Source organism: Gymnoscopelus braueri, assembly GCF_963280865.1.
Source record: "Gymnoscopelus braueri genome assembly, chromosome: 7".
NCBI classification, from domain to species: Eukaryota; Metazoa; Chordata; class Actinopteri; order Myctophiformes; family Myctophidae; genus Gymnoscopelus; species Gymnoscopelus braueri.
This window is the reverse complement of record NC_137608.1, coordinates 38727841-38746953: the sequence shown is the minus strand read 5'-3', so window position 1 is coordinate 38746953 and position 19113 is coordinate 38727841. Positions and strand designations below refer to the sequence as shown.

General features: G+C 42.3%; 1 protein-coding gene across 1 annotated transcript; it reads left to right on the top strand.

Annotated features, from left to right (window-relative positions):
* Nucleotides 1–2119: 2119 nt before the first annotated feature.
* adra1aa (adrenoceptor alpha 1Aa) lies at nucleotides 2120–8115 on the top strand (the record flags this gene model as incomplete). The annotated part of the gene is made up of 2 exons (XM_080433387.1): nucleotides 2120–3017; nucleotides 7562–8115. The coding sequence occupies 2 exons, from the start codon at nucleotides 2120–2122 to the stop codon at nucleotides 8113–8115; spliced, it is 1452 nt and encodes a 483-aa protein (XP_080289513.1).
* Between the last annotated feature and the right edge of the window lie 10998 nt (nucleotides 8116–19113).

The following is a 19113-nucleotide window of genomic DNA, read 5'->3' as shown; positions in this document are numbered from 1 at the left end:
TCAAGGACCGATTGGGGTCCCCAGACCCCACTTTGAGAATCAGTGGACAACGATATTGTTTGTATGTCAAGCACAGACACAGAAAATCTTCTGACAGGAATGCTATGCATCAAAGTGAGAGTGGACTGTGGTTGGAATAAGCAATGTTAAAGGCCCAGTGCATGTTATGCTTGTTCACATCAAACAAATCCAGTTCAGCAATGGAGACTGTTTTATTTTCCTTTTTTTTTATAAACAGATTGTGACTATTGAAAGAGGCCTTCAATTAATCCTCTCTCTATTTACTTGTACTGTGCAAACTTACAGTACATTCTGGGTATAATATTAAAATTCAAAGGAAAGACGAGGCTTGGGCAAGTGTTGCTGCTTTGCATTTGGATAGGGAACAATTACAATTGTTGAATCTCATACTTCAGATAGAGAAGCTGAGAGGAATAAAGTCAGAATAGCACCCGATAAGACTAAAGCCTCATTTTGTTGTATAGTCCGCCACACAATGGTATCGCTGGTCAGAGTATAAATTAGGCTTAACACCTGAATAAACAGATGTTAGAATCTCTCAGCGTGTGTTGTTTTGAACTCTCACACTGTGCGCAGAGGCCCCAGTGTAATTGTCATTCATAGAAATACCTGCAAAGTGATTTATTCTTTAACTTTAGCAGAAACTTAAAGGTGGGAAGTAATACCTATATTTAAATTAAATCATGTTTCAGGATTGTGCACTGCTCTTTTCTTTTCTTGTTGCTTGACTCAATGCCTTGCACAATTTTATAATTACGGTGTTTCCCAAATCAATGACACAGTTCACTGACAGTCCTGGGCTGGCCATGATCGATACGTTTTTTTCTGTATTCCTGGACCTCACATTGTGCTCAATCGATTGGCACAGATGACACATTGATCAGACTGAGGCCGATCTGCTCCTGAGACACCATGCATGTCTACCTGCAGCCTGGTGCCTGATTTATGCTCGAGGGTGTGGGTTTGTGGATCAGCGATGTTTGGTGTGTGCGACACCAACGCACAACTAAGTATAATAAATCAATGCTGACAAGGTGGAGCCAGGTGACGGATTATAGAGTTAGAACACAAGAAACACAACAATATAGGGAAACAATAACTAGATCAGGGGGTCTTCAACATCTTTCAGACCAAGGACCCCTTAACTGAGAGAGACCCTCAATTCTTAGTAAAATTGACCTTTGGCTCTGTACTTGGTCTGCTTTTTCCCCCTCTACCTGTCGCCGAAAATCCTATCACACAAAGATTTGGCGGCCCCCCTGTAGTAACTCTGAGGACCGCCTAGGGGTCCCGGACCCCGTGTTGAAGACCCTTGCTAGATGGAAAACTGAAGACAATTGTTTGCACTTTTCTGTGATTATTTTGAGTTTTGTCATAAATGTCTCAAGGCAAATTCTTTTCTCTTTTCAAAGGCACCTTCTTCCTGTCACCATCACCGTCGGCGTGCATAGCACGTTCAAGATGAACTCATCTCTACATTCAACAGACGGCGCCTGAGGCTTTCTCTACTGTCGTTTGCCCAGGAAAAGCAATTTCTCTCTTTTTTCTTTTTAATCTTGAATGGACGGGATAATAATGTCCCTTTTTCTAAACTAATTGGATCAAAATCCGTGTTCACATGCGATTACACTTGCAATTCCACCTTCAACATTCAATTTAATGCATTGTTTTAAAGGAGGATATGGGAAAGGACTTCCAGTTTGGCCCCTGACTTTACACTAGTGATAGTGTTTTTTTTTAATACTGGTTACATACAGTTCTTTCCCTATTAAAAATACTCCAGATCCAAGAGAGTTTTTCCTCCAGCTGCATAATAACCTGTGGTTTTGGCCTCAGTGACATTTTGAAGATTGATTAGGCTATCTGATGCTAGGCTCGCTCTGCACGCATTATGTTTTTGTCATGCATCCTGTTGTTTTCTTTTTATTCATACATTCCCGATGCAGCAGCTCATTAGACAGAGGCATCATCAGTCAAACCATGTTTTGACAGGACAGACTTAATGTGATCATTATTTTAATGGATTTTGGAGTGCACCGATGTCCTTGTTGAACTTTAAAAAGGTGCGGGTCTCACATAACGCCTGTTTTCGGAACAAATGCTTCCTGTGTTTGAAAACATGACCCCTGACCTCCCGTCTCAGAACTGCTCCAACTGTAGCCAGGAGCTGGTCCCAGAACTCAACGTGGTTAAGGCTGTATCGCTGGCCATAGTGCTGGGCGTCTTCATCTTGTTTGGAGTTGTGGGGAACATCCTGGTCATCCTCTCGGTGGTATGCCACAGACACCTCCAGACGGTCACGCACTTCTTCATCGTCAACCTGGCGGTGGCAGACCTGCTCCTGAGCTCCATTGTGCTGCCCTTCTCTGCTACGTTTGAGATCCTGGATCGGTGGGTGTTTGGACGTCACTTTTGCGACGTGTGGGCAGCCATGGACGTGCTGTGCTGCACGGCCTCCATCATGAGCCTGTGTGCCATCTCCATAGATCGCTACATCGGCGTCAGCTACCCGCTGCGCTATCCCACCATAGTGACGGAGGGCAGGGCGCTGCTGGCAGTGGTGGTGCTGTGGGTGCTATCGGTCGTCATATCCATCGGCCCCTTGTTTGGCTGGAAGCAGCCGGCGCCCGAGGATGAGTCCGTCTGCATGATCACAGAGGAGCCGGGCTACGCCATCTTCTCTGCCGTCGGCTCCTTCTACCTGCCTCTGACCATCATCCTGGTCATGTACTGTCGGGTCTATGTGGTGGCTCACAGGGAGAGCCGGGGTCTCAAGGAGGGTCAAAAGATAGAGAAGTCTGACTCAGAGTGTGTGACGTTAAGGATCCACCGGGGTAACACTGCCATGTCTGAGGACGAGGCCCTGCGCAGCCGCACGCACTTTGCCCTGCGCCTGCTCAAGTTCTCACGGGAAATGAAAGCTGCGAAGACCTTAGGTATCGTGGTCGGATGCTTTGTGCTGTGCTGGCTACCCTTCTTCCTGGTGCTGCCCATTGGTGAGTATTTACATCAACATCTTCTTGTACTGTTAAATCCTCATTGCTAATCTATCTATTGGTTCCAGGAATCTCTGTCTGTTTGACTGTGTATCTGTCTGTCTGTCTGTCTGTCTGTCTGTCTGTGTGTGTTTCAGTCTCAGTTTTATGTCCAAATATGGAGATGACAGATGTCACAGTATTCAAGTCAAGTCAAATTTTGTTATAGCCCAATATCACAGTACTGATGTCATAGACTAGCCTGCAAGTACTCTGCCAACAGGTACTGTTCTAGTTTAATGACTCTTTTGAGTTAAATTAACACTTTCTTTTTCTTTTTTATGAAGTCCTTGTAAATGTATTTATAGCCAGTATTTATTCTGGGCAAACTGCGCTGGCAGGATTGTTTCGTGCATAGAGAAATTTGTGACACAATTTACTAAAGCATAATAAACATTTTTGTTTATTAAAGGTCAGAAACAAAATGCTAAAATGTGAATCCAGTGAATCACTCTAGATTCCAGGCTTAGAAAATTAATAGATTTATGTCATACAAGGTAACACAGACTCATTGCCATTACTGTCACGACACAGACGGATCATGATACTGTTGTGCGTAGTCATTCCCCAAAGACACATTCCGTGCCAGGAAACAGTGCCCAACAGCAATAGGAGGTAGGTGTAGTGTAATTTCAACACAGATGTCTACAGGTGGAACTACTGACTAATCAAATGTATTTTTGGAATTCTGATATCATAATTTTACATAAGGATTAGGATGTGCTAGATATCTGCTTTAACAACATTAACCTGGCATGTCTTTCAAACAATTTCAAAATGTATTTCTTATTTTCTTATTTTTTTGTGCGTGCAAATGTTAGCTCTACAAGCTCCCGATGTGTTTGAGCTTGTAGATCGGCTATTTTAACTATTCATCATAATTGCTCACAGGCCCTCATTGGAAACAAGCCCGCAAGGACTTTCATGAACGTCCTGTTAAAAGGAATTATCCTATCGTACTACCAAGTATATAGGAGCTCCATAACCTTTAAGTTAATTGAGTATTTCATAAAGTGGGAACATTCCCATGCGTTAGAGCACCGTTGCTTTTAAGAATGTTATCTCACATCTACAGTACATTCATTCATTATAGAAACGATTGATTCTCGCACTGCCGGACTGCCAGAAGTGCTCATGAATATGTGTGATAATATTAATTGAATACTTTTCAAGGAGTGCATAGAGAGGTTAGTGCAATTCAGATGAGCCTTAAGTGCCTTAAGCCCGACTTGTACTTTGTCGTATGATGGTGTCACGCTCTGAAAATAGCAGGTCTACAAGCTCACTATTCAGTATTAATGACCATTTATTGAGTAGCTGTAATAAAGGCTCCATGGGTAGCTGCCATTAATACAACTCTATTAGATAGGTCATATCTCTCAGAGCCAATGTTCTTTCTCTGTCAGCAAAAGGCAGCGGTAGACAACACTGCAGAAAATGTGTTAGTTGGTGCTGAGCACATTGCGCATTGCTCATATTTAATATCCACACTTGAATACAGAGAGAGGCTAGGGTTTTTTTCCCCTCTGAATTTCCCCAAATTGGGGTTATTCACTCCCTTTCACTTAGCTGCTCACTTTATCAATGTGACGTCACTAGAGTGGTAGATGGAGTCATCACTTCACTTTTATGGCTTAGTTTTTTTTTTGGCCCTCAAGGACGGTCACAGTCACAGTCACAGCCAGACGTCACTCAGTGTGCCAGATATGCAATCCCTTTATGCATGGAGGGAATGCGGGAAAGGAATACGAATCAGATACATTTATTTTGTATCTCTTTTGAGCTCTCACAATGCCCTTGGGAATCACATCAGATAATCCGATGTACATAAGGCAATGGGAACTTTGCCTTTCACATCCCTCTATAGTTACATACACAGTCCCTTCACACCCCGGAATGCCCTATTCACTGTGTACACTCATGTTGATAGAGTAAATATAGCAAGTAGAGTTTAAATGAGGGCTTTCCATGTTCATGCTGGGGTCATGTATCCTATTCCTTACCAGTGGTGGCCTCCCTTGCAATGAACCAAGGTCTTAATACAAATATTCGCTTTCACAGGGTTAGTTTTAGATCAGTTTGGAAATATTGCAAAAGTACATCCACGTTAAGAAAGACATTGAATAATATGATCAGGTCAAAATTCTAAGTAAGCCATGTCCTTTTCCATGTTTGTTTTGAGAGAATGGCTTGCTCTTGTCTATCCTTGACATTTTAGAAGTCCTTTACAAAGACCTTGTGAGGTAGCGCAAAGCAAATCAATTTGTCAGTGTGTTCATGAGGCTGTCATTAGTACCATTGTAGAATATTCATTTATTGAACAGAAATGTTACAGTAGATAACAAGAAAGACAGAACTCCAGTCCAGACTCCATCATGTTCCCATATTTTAAATAAAGCATAACAACTTATGTTTATGCACGTTGTGCCTTGATCAACCCTGATGAAGGTACGAAACATTGATGGTAATTGTTACGTCCTCTAGTCTAGGGGTAAGGGTAACATAAAATGTAAAAGGACAACAAAATGTACACAAACTAAGGAAACCTAAATAACTAAAACAAAACAAAACCTAACTAAGCAAAACAGCAAACACAGACTGAAAGAACAAACAGAATCAGAGTTGGCCACATAGAGTCTTTCTAAGGGATTTCCGAGAGGCTTGGCATGAAGCTACCAAAGACCTTCAAAAGTGAGACGAAGTTCAACAAAGGAACGTTTGGGCTTGTGGGAGGACGGATGAATTGAGTCTCCGCTGACGAAGTTGACAGTTCTCCCAATACTCTAGTCAAAGTGAGGGTTTAGTAGGGAGCAGCTAGGGTCGACGCCGGTCAATCAGTGGCCAGGGCATTAGTCTGGCCATGCCAGGCTACATTAATGGAGTCACCAAAGCATCAACAGGGACCAATTCCCCTCACAGACTCTATGTCAATTTGCAACAGCTGTCAGACAATATAGCAATCAGCTCTCCAGTCTCCACCACTCTCCACCTCTCAACCTGGCAGAAGCAGGAATACAGAATAATACAAAAGCAACACAAAGTAATGAAAAATACAAATACTAATCTAAATATGAAATTATACAAATACAAAATAAGTACGGCTGGCCGTAACAGTGATGTTTGAATTAGAACCTGATGGAATGTGCAATTCTGATGTTCTTTTCCGTTGAATGCACCTTGCGGAGATTTAGTTTTGAGGGTGCATCTTTATTTCAGACTGTAGTGACTTGCTATACAGTGTGTCCACCGCAGGCTGTATTCACAATGTGCTTGGTTGGTCAACCCTCCCCTATTTTATAACTCGTTCTTGTAGTGTGATGCTTGCTATCTAGGAGAGAAATGTGTTCTGTTTCTCACTTTTTTATGGCTATTGTAATAATGTTATATGATTACACATTCATCTCAACAACTGCAATCAAAGCCCTGCTTTTTGGAACATAAGAAAAGCTGAATCAATCAACTGTGGCTACACATGGGGTCTGGTCATAATTACGACCTGCCATTATTCAGACGTCCCAATAGTCCGACAAACGTTAGGTTAGTGTGAGGTTATGGTTAGGGTTAGGGATTAGGGTTAGTTATAATGGGGCCAGTCGGACCAACGGAATGTCGTAATAACCCATAGACAATAATACGACTGTTGTTTTTGACATAGCAGGGGTTCAAAAGGATGAGTAGTACAGTGGGTCTAATAACTCTCTCTTGTGCAGCCATCTCCACATCACTGTCTCATTTTTCTAAAAGCCCCACTTTAAACTGTCTTGGAACAGCATGTCCTATATAAACGGTTTAACAAGAAAGCTCCCTCGGTTATATATTTGAAGATAGATGCTCAGATGCAGTGCTCCTCCAAGAAGTCAACCATTTAATTATTTTTTATGTACCACTGGCAGACGCCAGATCTGTGAGGATCGAGTCACCTACATTTACAGTGACAACCAGGCCTGCATGTAATGGGCCTGTTAAACCATTCTGTCCGCTGCTTCATTAAGGGCCCTGCTCTCAGTCTGTCCATGTGTTGCCTTCCTTAAAAAATTCAATTTATGAATGCAATTTTAATGAAGCTGCTATTAACCTTGAAGTTGGTAGCGATCCTCGAATGGAAACTGCATAAAACAATTAAAGCAGCTCAAGTGGATCTTAACGACTGTGATGATGACTGGTGTTTTCAGTTTGTTTATCATTAGCTCAGCACCAAATTGGGGTAATAAGACTTTATTTCAAATTGCCATAGCACTGAATATACATATTGTGATTTATTCATTCTAACAAACACTGTCTTAGCCCAGGGATTCAGTTCAGGGTTTAGATTTGACTATTAATAGTGTTGGTGTGAAGGGTGATTTGTGATTAGTTGTGTGCCGGTGTTGTTGCATACTGAAAATAGCCGATGTACTGTACAAGATCAGCTATTTTTTTGCGGCCGACACGGTGCACAACCAAGTATAACTCAGGCTTTAGTATCTATCATCCATCTGATTGGTTTGTGTCTAATGTCCCTGCAGGCTCCATGTTCCCTGCATACAGACCTTCAGACACTGTCTTCAAGATAACTTTCTGGCTCGGCTACTTCAATAGCTGCATCAATCCTATAATTTACCCCTGCTCTAACTTGGAGTTTAAGAAGGCTTTCCGCAGTCTGCTGGGAGTACGCTGTCTGAGAACAACTCCCCAACCACAACACCATCATTTTAGCGCGGGGCTTAACCAGGGTCAGGGGCACGGGCAATCCCTCACTCTTGCCTTGGACTGCGGAGGGGACCCCTCTCGACTCAGCCCCTCCTCCTCGGCTGGCCTGTCCAGAACCCCCTCCCCCAGGGACATAAGAGACTGGAGGATGTTTTCTGGGGGCCCAAGAGCTGACTCGGGCGCACCAGCGACTGGCAGGGCTAAAATGGCCAAACTATGCAGTAAGAGCCTCCAGAGAACTTGTTTCTGCATTCACAGTGAGGACGCTCCCTCGCAGGAATCGAACCATGTCGCGCCCACGTCCTCCGGAAGGCTTCCCACCATTAAAATCCACCAGCTATCCCTGTGTGAAAATGGGGAGCCTGTTTAACCACTGTAATCCCTCTTCAGCCATGTTCCACCCTCAAGGTCCTGGACTATTTATAGAAAATAGAGGGGATGGAGAATTAAATGTCTTTGCTCTGTTAACAAGGCTAATGCAAATTAACTCACTAACTCATGAGACCAGTCACTATCATTCTCATGATGTTCTCACAAGTTATAATTGGGGAGAGTTTACTTTTACAGTAGCTAAACCCTATTTTAATGAATTCCATAAACATCTGTTTTTGGAGATATTTTGTAGGCTAATAAGAAGTCTAACAGATTATTTTGTGCGTTGAGGAGGCATTCCCTGTGCTGGACCAAAATGTTTGTCATGTTTACAAGTTTTGTGCTACAGAGAAATATTATAAATACACAGACTCATGTAAATAAGAACATTATTTTTATATGCTGCTTGATTTCAACAAATGTCAAAGAATGTTTGTCATTCTCATCTCTGCATTGCCCAGCACTTTTCCTATTGTAAGCTTTTTGGTCTCTGCAAAAACGTATCTCACCGCCACCACTGTGTCTACAGCAGTAACCCAGGCGGTTAGCAGCATTCTTCATTGTCACTTTACAATAAAAAACGTTGCCATATTGTTGACTTGGGAATACATAGACATGTTTGAACCTATACATCTTTTTATCCACTAAGTAAATGTTCCTTTTAAAGGCTCGTTTCATTTTCAACATTCCCACACATTCACTTGCCTCATAACAACACTGCCAGATGGAAGTATTAATATACTGTAGAATTGTAAATGACTTTTATTTGTGGTTTCTGACCTCAATCCTGACCGGCCCCACAAGCCTCTTAAAAACCTACCATCAGATTTAGAGAGGACAAGTTCCATCACACCAGGTCTCAAGGTTTTTTCCCCTCCCAAGGCAGAATTATTTATTACAGAATTGTGTTTATTTTTTTGTCCTTCAGATGCACTCTCACTGTCATGCAAGCAGTAAAGCACAGACATGAAGAGAATGTTTGTGTAGGCAGTATTTCCCAAAACACAGGGTCTGTTTTAACCATCCCATGTGGCTGTGTAACTAATTAGTATGGGTACAATTGTGCATATAGCTGACAGTGTGTTCTGTTTACGATAAGACTCGGAAGGGCAAGAGAGCAATTTCACTGCTGATAGCAGTAATCGATTTTCTTGACGCTATTTCATCTTCTGTGGCACGATGCAGTCACTGTGGGAGTTTGAGAGAGAAAAGATGCCGGTATATATATTTTTTAAGCCAAAATCCCTGTAAGTATTCAAATCAAATAGTTCTTTATTGTCAGTTCACACTGAAATTCGTTTACGACACAGCAGCCATGTATGCAACACAAATACAAATACAAGTTACAATGGAATGTCACAGGTACAAGTACAGTATGTAGAGTTTAACCACTCTTTGTCGTACGTTGGTGTCATGCGAAAATAGCTGATCTATATCTGCTATTTACACGATATATTTATTCTTCTATTTATTTATGGATTTTCTGAAAAGATTCAGCTATAAAGACATGCCCAAAATAGGGACACCAGATTGAAAGTGTTTAATTTATAGGCTTAAAGTCTAGAGGTGGAGTGGAGTCGACAGCTCTTCCTTAGTGGAGGGGCCAAGAATGCGGCCAAAGGAATGTCCTCATTGTCATTGACTGGGATTTCGACGGATGTATGAATCATACTATCTCTGTGCAGATTCCATTAGGAGGCCATGGTCAGCCATGGTCATCAAACTGCAGATGGACCGGATGACCTAATCCTCACTCTCTCTCCTCTCAATGTCTGTCTCTCTCTACCCCACTCTCAGATAGCGTGTGACATGTAACTGTACTGGAACAAAACCTCAAGCCAAAGAATGCCTACATGGTTTTACAGGTCAACAACAATAACATCATTATTATTGTTTCCCACGATCCAAGTGTCTTACTCTTTTCCCTCCTGGCTCCCAAGCTGTGGAATTACCTCCCTCCTCAGTCAGGACTGCAGACTCACTCACCAGTTTCCACCGCAATCTGAAACCTTGCCGCTTCAGACTCCAAAACATCCCCCAGCACTCCTCATCCCTTTTATCACTTCTTGTTGCCTGTTATTATTTATTATATTTGTATTTATTTGATAGATGTTAGTTATACTATTGTTAGATGTATGTTGGTTATTGTTCCCATTCAATTAGACATACACTGCGAGTCCACAAATGATGAGAATGTTAATTAGATAGCATGCTGTTTAGACAGATGAAAGTTTGATGTTGAGATGTTTACCTGGTATTCTAGTGACTTTGTAGCACACATTTGTTTTCTTTACACTCTATTTACTTAATCATTAATACTGTCATTTGTAGACTAGGGTTCATGGCATTTACTCTGATCTTGCGCTCTGGATAAGATCGTCTGAAAAATGCCTACGCTGTAAAATGTATTACATCTTTGCCTCCGCAGGGGTCAGATAGTTTGGAATAGAATGAGTATGACGGATCCAGTTTTTCTGATTATACAAATATTCCCTGTTATTATTCTGAAACTAAAGCCATGATGCAAATTTCTGACCCATCAGTCTTGACACTTGGAATGTCATTAGATTGAGATTCAAATTGTATGCCATTTTCAGTTAGGCAAAGTTTGGATCTTAAATCAGTGATGGCATCACACTGATGAGAGCCAAATAAGTCGGTGACAAATAGAAGGTGTTCAAGGCGGAATTGTGGTCAGAATAGTGCTATGGTAGGAGTTTCTTTGCCCCTCAGAGCAACCCTAACTCTCTAACACTGTTGACTCATCATGTTCCTCCCCGTGAGCGCTCATCTGTGCAATGCTTTTGGCTCTTAAAGTGGCTGGTATAATGCTCTTACTTCCCTGGATTGTGTATGTGGCTCTGTGCTGTGTACAACATTTCTAATGTCTAATTGGGCAACTGTTGCAACTGTCAGGACATTGAATCTAACGAATCACAAACTTTTGGTTAGTGTGTGCATTCAAAGTGACATGGATGACTACTGTATATATTTTACTCTGTGTCCCAATTGGAGAGCCCAATGATCGGCACAGTGTCTCACTACTTCCACCTAGTGTAAGGCTCTATTAGCCTGGTAAACCCCCCTCCCTCCGGAAATCTCATTTGCATTTGATAAGTAGGCTGTGAAACAAAATGTGTGTCGCAAGCTTCTTCCATTTGACGGAGTCAGGTTGATTGATTGATTGATTGATGTAGTTTATTTAGAAAGACATGAGAATAGTACATGACAGTACATAACAGTACATGGAAGTACAAATTCACAATACAAGGTCTACTAAACTGGAAACCCTCATTAAGCATTACGCTTGTTTAAGATGAGGACCCCATGCACACAAATCATGATGAAATATAAGAGGCAGGCAGATATACACACTACTATACAGAATGTCATACAATCAGCTTTCAGGTTACTGGTATGACGAGAGAAAAAAAAAAAAAATATATATATATATACAAAAGAGGAAAATGAAAGGGGGGGGGGGGGGGTAGGGAGGGGTAGGTTAAGACTTAGACAGGGGCCATTTTCGAATTGCAGCCTCCTGAAGGTGTATCTTTAGGGCAGTTTTGAAAGTGAGTAGGGTTTTACACTCCTTTACTCCTTTTGGTAGGGCATTCCACATTTTTGATGAATAGCATGAGAATGAGTTCATACCCTTAGTTGAGCCAAATCTGGGTTGAACATGATCAGTGGAGCTGCCTCTGGTGTTATGATCATGGACTTCATTAACATTTTTGAAGTATTTTGACAAATACAGGGGGATCCCAATGTTGTGGTGTATCTTGAAGACCAGGCCCATAGCAAGTTGCTGTACTCTGTCCTCAACCCTAAGCCATCCAATCCTAGCAAAATGAGCAGGGGTTAGATGGGTTCTGTGATTGAGGCCAAGAAGTAGCCTTACAAGTTTGTTTTGGGATGTTTGGAGCCTTGTTTTTAAGGCCTTGGAGGTGTTGTGATACCATGAAGTGCATGCATAATCATAATGACCTTGAATGAGGGCCCCTGCAAGAATCTTCAGAGTATTCTTACTGACTAGGCGATCAATCCTCCACAAATAGCGTGTTGTTCGGTTGACATTTTTGATCACTTTTTCGGCGTTTTTGTTACCGGAGAGGTTTGCCTCCAAGATGGAGCCCAGGTAGGTAATTTCATCCTTTCTTTTGATGACATTATCACCCACTTTGATCGTGAAACTCTCTGCCTTGCTAAGGTTAGGACTGGACCCAAAGAGGATGGATTCAGTTTTACCCAGGTGTAATGAAAGTTTGTTGTCAGAGAGCCAGATGCAGATCTTGTTGAGTTCGGAGCTGAGAGTTTTCTCAACCTGCAGCCTGTCCCTGTCCGAGACTAGCAGGGCCGAGTCATCTGCGAACAGGAACAGCTTGCAGTCGCAGGCCGATGACATGTCATTCACATATATCAGGAACAGTAAAGGTCCTAGTATACTTCCTTGTGGGACACCACAAGTCACAGGGAGGGGGGGGGACTGGGTGCCGTTTACTTCCACCACTTGCTCCCTCCCTTCCAGGTAGGATCTCATCCAGTTCACTGACGTATCATCAAAACCTATTGCTTTGAGCTTATTGATCATAATTGGGTGATTGACGGTGTCAAAGGCCTTTTGGAGGTCCAGCATGACCATGCCGCAATATTTGCCCTTGTCGACATCTTGTTTGATAGAGTCGTTCAAATAGAGAAGGCATGTGTCAGTGGAGTGGTTTGTTCTGAAACCAGATTGGAATTTGTAAATTAGATTTTTTTCGGCAAGATACTTATCGACCTGTTCATAGACTATTTTTTCCATGACTTTCGAGATGGAGCTAAGAATAGAAATAGGGCGGTAGTTGCCAGGGTCTAATTTGTTTCCTTTTTTGTACAGAGGGGTCACCCTTGCTTTTTTGAAATCGTTAGGGACCCGTCCCTGTATGATGGAGAGATTTATTATGTGGGTAATGATTGGAGCAATGGAGGCGGCCGAGTCTTTTAGAAATTTGGCGGGGATATTGTCGAGGCCTGTGGCTTTGTGTTGATGAAGAGCACTCAATTTTTTAAACACCTCTTCTGTTTTCACAGGGGAGAGTTTAAAATCATCTTTCCGTACACCCTGTTTTTTGTAAAATGAGTCAACATGTTCTTCACCATAGCACCCAGAGTGAGGGGGAAGTTTTTCAACCAAATCTGAGGTTATGGTCGTGAAGAATATGTTGAGGACTTTACTCACTTCATGTTTGGATGTGATGAGAGTGTCATTCACCTTGAGGCTTATGTTTGTAAACCTGGTTTTCAATTTCTTGCTGCAGCCTAGTAGGTTGTTGAATAGCTTCCAAAGCTCTCGTGGTTTGCTTTTATTTTCCTCAATTTTGTCATCGAGGAAGCTTTTTTCTGCTAGTTCGAGCATGCGATTAACCTTGTTTCTTAGCTTGTTTCTTTCTTTTACAAGTTTAGCTACGTGGGATTCGAGACCTTTGTTAAAACACCTGGCGAGTTTGATCCTACCTTTATGAAGCTCAGAACACTTTTTGTTTCTGACCTTCATGGCAGTAAGGATGTCCGAATTCATCCATGGTACCGGGCGGGATTTGACCATGACGGTTTTCATGGGGGCCACACTGTCCAAAATTTGAATGAATTTGGTTTTGAAACCAAGCCAAGATTCGTCTACCTGTGTGCTGTTTAGTACGTCGGACCAGTCCAGTTCCTCTAGCCTGCGATCTAAGTCCTCACTCTTATAGTTTTTGAGGTCTCTGATCGTGACTGATTTGTGGCAACCGTTCTTAGGTTTACGTTTCTTTCTGGTGCAGAAGATCATGTTATGATCAGATATGCCACAGGTAGAAACACCACTATTGAGGATTTTGTCCTTGTCCGTTGCTAGAATGAGATCTATGGTAGTTTGAGTGGAAACACACAGCCTTGTGGGCTGGGTGATTAGCTGGTGGAGTGAGTGCCGATGACAAAACCCCTTGAATGACTTATACACTGACGCTTCCTTACAGAGCATGTCTGTGTTAAAGTCACCAAGAAGAATCGTCTCCGCACACTCCACCTTAGCTAAACACTCCTCAAGTCTTTCATAGAAATCAGTCTGGTTAGGAGGTCTGTATATGGTACCGACTAGCACAGGCTTGGAATTTTTAAAAATGATCTCGACCCACACAGCTTCAACGGCTGCATCCTTCAGGTCTTCGCGAAGGATGCACTCATTGTCAATATGTACATACATGCATACACCACCTCCGTTTCTCCCATTAATGCTCCTATCATTTCTGAAAAGTTTGTAATTTTCAATTTCAATCTCAATGTCCTTTATCGTATGATCAAGTTTAGTTTCAGAGAAAGTTAAAATGTCAACCTTACCATCATAAAACATCTGCTTGATTTGTGTTAGCTTGTTTCCTACAAGGGAATTCACATTGAGGTGAATCATGTGCAAGCCAACACCGAACGATTTGATCATTTGATCAATGGAGATGTGTTTGTCCACAGAGATATCAAGTTGAGGAGCAGTATCGAGGGGGGAGGGGGGTGTTGTGGTGTTAGCGTCCATCAAAGCATCTGTTCCGTCGTAGGCAACTAGCTGTGGGGGTTGGGGGGCGGTGGGGGGCCTTTGTCTGGTTCTCGGAGGTAAGCAACCAGCTGTGGAGCTTGGGGGGTGGGGGGATGGGGGGGGCCTTCGTCTGTGTTCTCGGTGGTCCATCCTGGTCCCTGCGCCGCCTGAAGCCACCAGAAGATGTGTCCGTGGATCGGCTTCTTCGGTCGCGCAGCGTCTCTCCGTAGGACTTCGTGGTGCGTTGAGGACGGCTGCGGTGTCGATGTAGTCCGAGGGTGCGTTGGCTTGCTGGGACAGAAAGCTTGCGGTGTTAGCCTGGCGTTGTTGTTGTTCCCCGTTGCCGTTGGCAACGTTAGCAACGTTAGCAACGCTAGCTACGTTGGCAAAGTTTTCCTCCCTCGCCAGACGGGCAGAAGTTTGCCTGGTGGTAACTGGGCCTGGGTTAACGTGGATATCACCCGACAGGAGAAGAAATAGGATGATTATATATCTTCTGTCCATGCGTCCTGTCGGGGGCGCGTTCTTCTTTCTAGCCGAATTCATGGCCAGGAGCGTATGGAGAGCTCCAGCTGCGAATCCCAGATGTTTCGTTGATTCTGTCGAGCCGATCAGATAGAAGTCGGAGTGTTTTTCGTTTTTCATTTCCCGTGGATTCCCCTTTTCTGTCTCCATCAGGTGTAGATTCTGTGGATATTCGAGGAATGAATCCGTCGTCCACAGAAGGATGAAGATGAGAATTAAATCCAGTGAAAAACTGGCAAAAATGTTGCCGTGAGTGCGAGAGCTCGTTCGCCCGAGAGCTCGTTCGTGAGAGCTCGGTCGGGAGCTAGTTCGCATGCGACCGTCCATCTCGGCGTCTAGACTAGACCTAGGTTAAGGCTCTATTGCTCTATTGTTGACTTCATTCATTCAAATCAGAGGTACAAATTACAGCAAACCTTCACAAAACAAATTAACGAAACAGAAAACACATTTGGAAACAGACGTAGAGTAGCTGGGATTGAATATACAACTCTGAGCATCTTCAGTCAGATGCTGAAGTATCTGAGGCACTGAGAATGCGAATGCCTTTATTTGTTCTCCATTGAGCTTCTCAAACTTTCCTCAGTTAATCGTCTTCAAAAGTCAGAATTTCTATACCGTTGACAGCTTTTAACAGTTTTCTGCACGTTGGCGTCTACTAGTTTGAAGAACACAAAGCATCTTCAGTTAAGTGCAGAACCTATCTGGCAAGGGAGCATATCTAAATTATATTCCCAGGGTTTACAGGGTCCTATGATGTTCCCTTTCCCATCCAGGTTCCTATGTATCCCAGTTCAATATTCTGTTTAACACATTAAGTAAACATTTCAAAAGGTTTTATGTTGTCAGAGGCTCATTTTCCACAGGCCCTATGTTTAGCTTCATGCTATGTTCCCAGAACATACCCACACAAATGTTCCCTAGTTATGATTGATGCACCCTTTATGATTTTTCAGATATAAGTTAATAGATTAAATATTTAAGATGATTAGCTGTTACTTCCCATTATACAAGTTTAAGAAAATAACATTCCTGGGTTTTGGCTCCTCTGCATTGCAGCAACAATGCGTGTTGCGAGGTGTTGTGAGCTTGTAGATCTGCTGTTTTCACAATATTTATCTGCAGAAACTGAGTCAAACTAAATGTAATGCCTCAACTCCTACAATTCCAATCATGCTTATCAGGGTGGGGGGTCCCCAGTTCAAATATGATTATTTTGGGGGGGTCGCAGTCTGAAAAGGACACCTGTCCCATTGTGCAATAATAATTGCACAATGGGGTGCCTTTGTTATGTGCTGTGGGCATGGGTGCTGTATTATTACAACGTGTGAAACGACTCAGTGCAATTCTTCCTCTCTCCATATATGGGCATGTGCCGTCAGACATAATACACTGTTGCCAACTTCTAGGGGTCTAGTCTAGTGCTTTCTCTCTGAACACAGAGGTTCTTTTCGAGTCCCAGACCTTCTGTAGTTAGCTATTGAGGCCACTTCAGAAACACAGGAGAGGGAAGGTTGTGTATAGTGCTTCCTTGTTTGAGACCTGTAATTAATTTTTGTGGCTAACATACAGGAGAACACTTCAAAAACATTATGGCGCAATTGTTCGGTGTGAGTGTGTTATAGTGCAGTGGTCTAGTGCCCTGTCTCTGAACACAGAGGTTCAATGTTTGAGTTCCAGACTTTCTGTAGTTAACTTTTAGGCTAACATACAAGAACACTTCGAAAGCATTAGGAGACACCTGTTGAATGTGATGTGGTAGTGGTCTACTGCTCAGTCTCAGCACAGAGATTCGATGTTCAAGTCCCTGTCGTACTGTATAGGTAAATACAGGAGTACTTTAAAGTGTTACAGGCTAACATACAAAATAACACTAAACTATTAGGAGACCTGTTGAAGGCTGAAAGGTGCCTTGGTGCAATGGTGAGGTGTAGTTGATCTGTTCTCGTTGGTGTACACCTTGCTCTTTGAGTTTGATGGCGTATACATGTGCTTACAGTATACAGTATGTGCTCTTGTGAATACATTCAATAAATACATTGAGTGTGGTCGTCTCAAAGGCAAGCACAGTACTGTTTCACCTATTTATTACAAGCCGAAAACGCAGCACTTCACGCCATGTTATCAGCTTGATCGGCATTGCTGGGGTATTGCCTGATTTCGGTACCCAACATTGGCTGGGTTATTGCGTGGGCGAAATAGTCACTCTCTCTCTCACAGCAGAGCCTCCCAGTCCCTATAATGACACAACATTTGATTTCATACTTCATGCAAATGTCCTACAATCCTTAAATGACCCAAAAAAGATAGATGCAAATACCTTTGTGTTCCATTTTCACTGATTTAATCCATTGAAGTCAACACTGATAGGATTGAATGCTGTCAGGAACTACAGTATAATTCCCCCACATCCTGATAGTCTATAAAACATACATGACCAAGAGAATAACACGAGCTCAGAGATAAGCAACAACAGTGCTCAATGTGAAGAAAAAACAAAACAAAAACAATAACTACCAAGAAACCTTTCCAACTGCAGTTCACTTCACTTCACATACTAGCTTGGCATATAAAACCAACACTTGACAAGGCAATGAAGAAATAATTCCAAGTTTTACAATTTGCAGAGGATTGGTCAAAACAGAGCACTTCACACAGTGCTACATATTGTCAGTAACAAGGTGTACTTTGTAAGGTGTACATCGTTACATCTCTGACAAGTTTAGGGTCAGCAACGTATGATAGGTAAAACGGGTAATAGAAGGAGAATCAAACATTTCAATTTCATTCACAACATCAACAGGACTTAGAGGAGCTAGTCTAAGGAACCATATGACCAAGGATAATGGACACATCATTATCAGCACACTGTCGTGAATTTCATAAACATACAAGAAGCACTTTTCATCAGGTCTCAAAGCTTAGGGTTAAAATTCTTCAAAGAACCTTCATAGATGCATGATTCTCACATGTAGTATCTTATAGAACAGGCAGGCAAGTAGTTATGATTAACAAACATCCTATACATACCAATAATACAGACATATCCAATACAAAGGTTGCAATCTCACATACAGTATTCACCATTTGGATTAATTAATTTTTTTCACAGGTGCAAAAGCAAAACCAATTTGGATAAAACAGATTAAATGGCAATGCTACCCCTACCACAGTTATTAACAAAGCATTACAGCTGCTGCGTTAACCACTCAAGCCCTATATACTTGACGAATAACGAAAAATAGCTAAGCCAATCTAGATGTGCTATTTTCACTATTTCAGATTTTTTTTTAGAAATTCTTTGAAAATTGTTGTCCCCTTAAGTCTATAAAGACATGCCCAAAATAGGGAGGCCAGGTTGAAAGTGGTTAAAGTGGAGATAGGAGACAACATAATATACAGTACCATCATCTGCACATACACAGCAATGGTTGTATAGCACCAAGTGCAGAGAGGGTGTTGGGAAGCTCCTATTCAGCAGGTCTCTCAATGTCAGTGTGCCTATTGGACAGTCGTCCTGGCAACATCCAACAAGTTACGTTGAAAATGGAATGGGATGAGGCAAATGGTTCACATATTTCCAAAAAGACAGGAAAATACTGGTACATACTTCTTTCCCCTATTGTCAAAGGTTCCCATGCTAAGGGGTGGAAAATAACGAGGTGACCCTATATATTAATAACCTTGAATGGGTTAACCCTACGATACCCTTTCAGTTCCATTTAGTGCAGTCAGTGCATTCAAACACTAATAATTCAGAGTTAATATTTTACTGTGGCACAACCAGTCATATCACAAGGCAAAAACGTAAAACAAAGACGATTCAAAGAAAAGGAGGAGGAAGTGCAACAATGAGATCAAAGGAAGACTGAAGTGAATTGTTCAGTTTGACCTGCAGCAGCAAGACACACAATAAGAAGACTG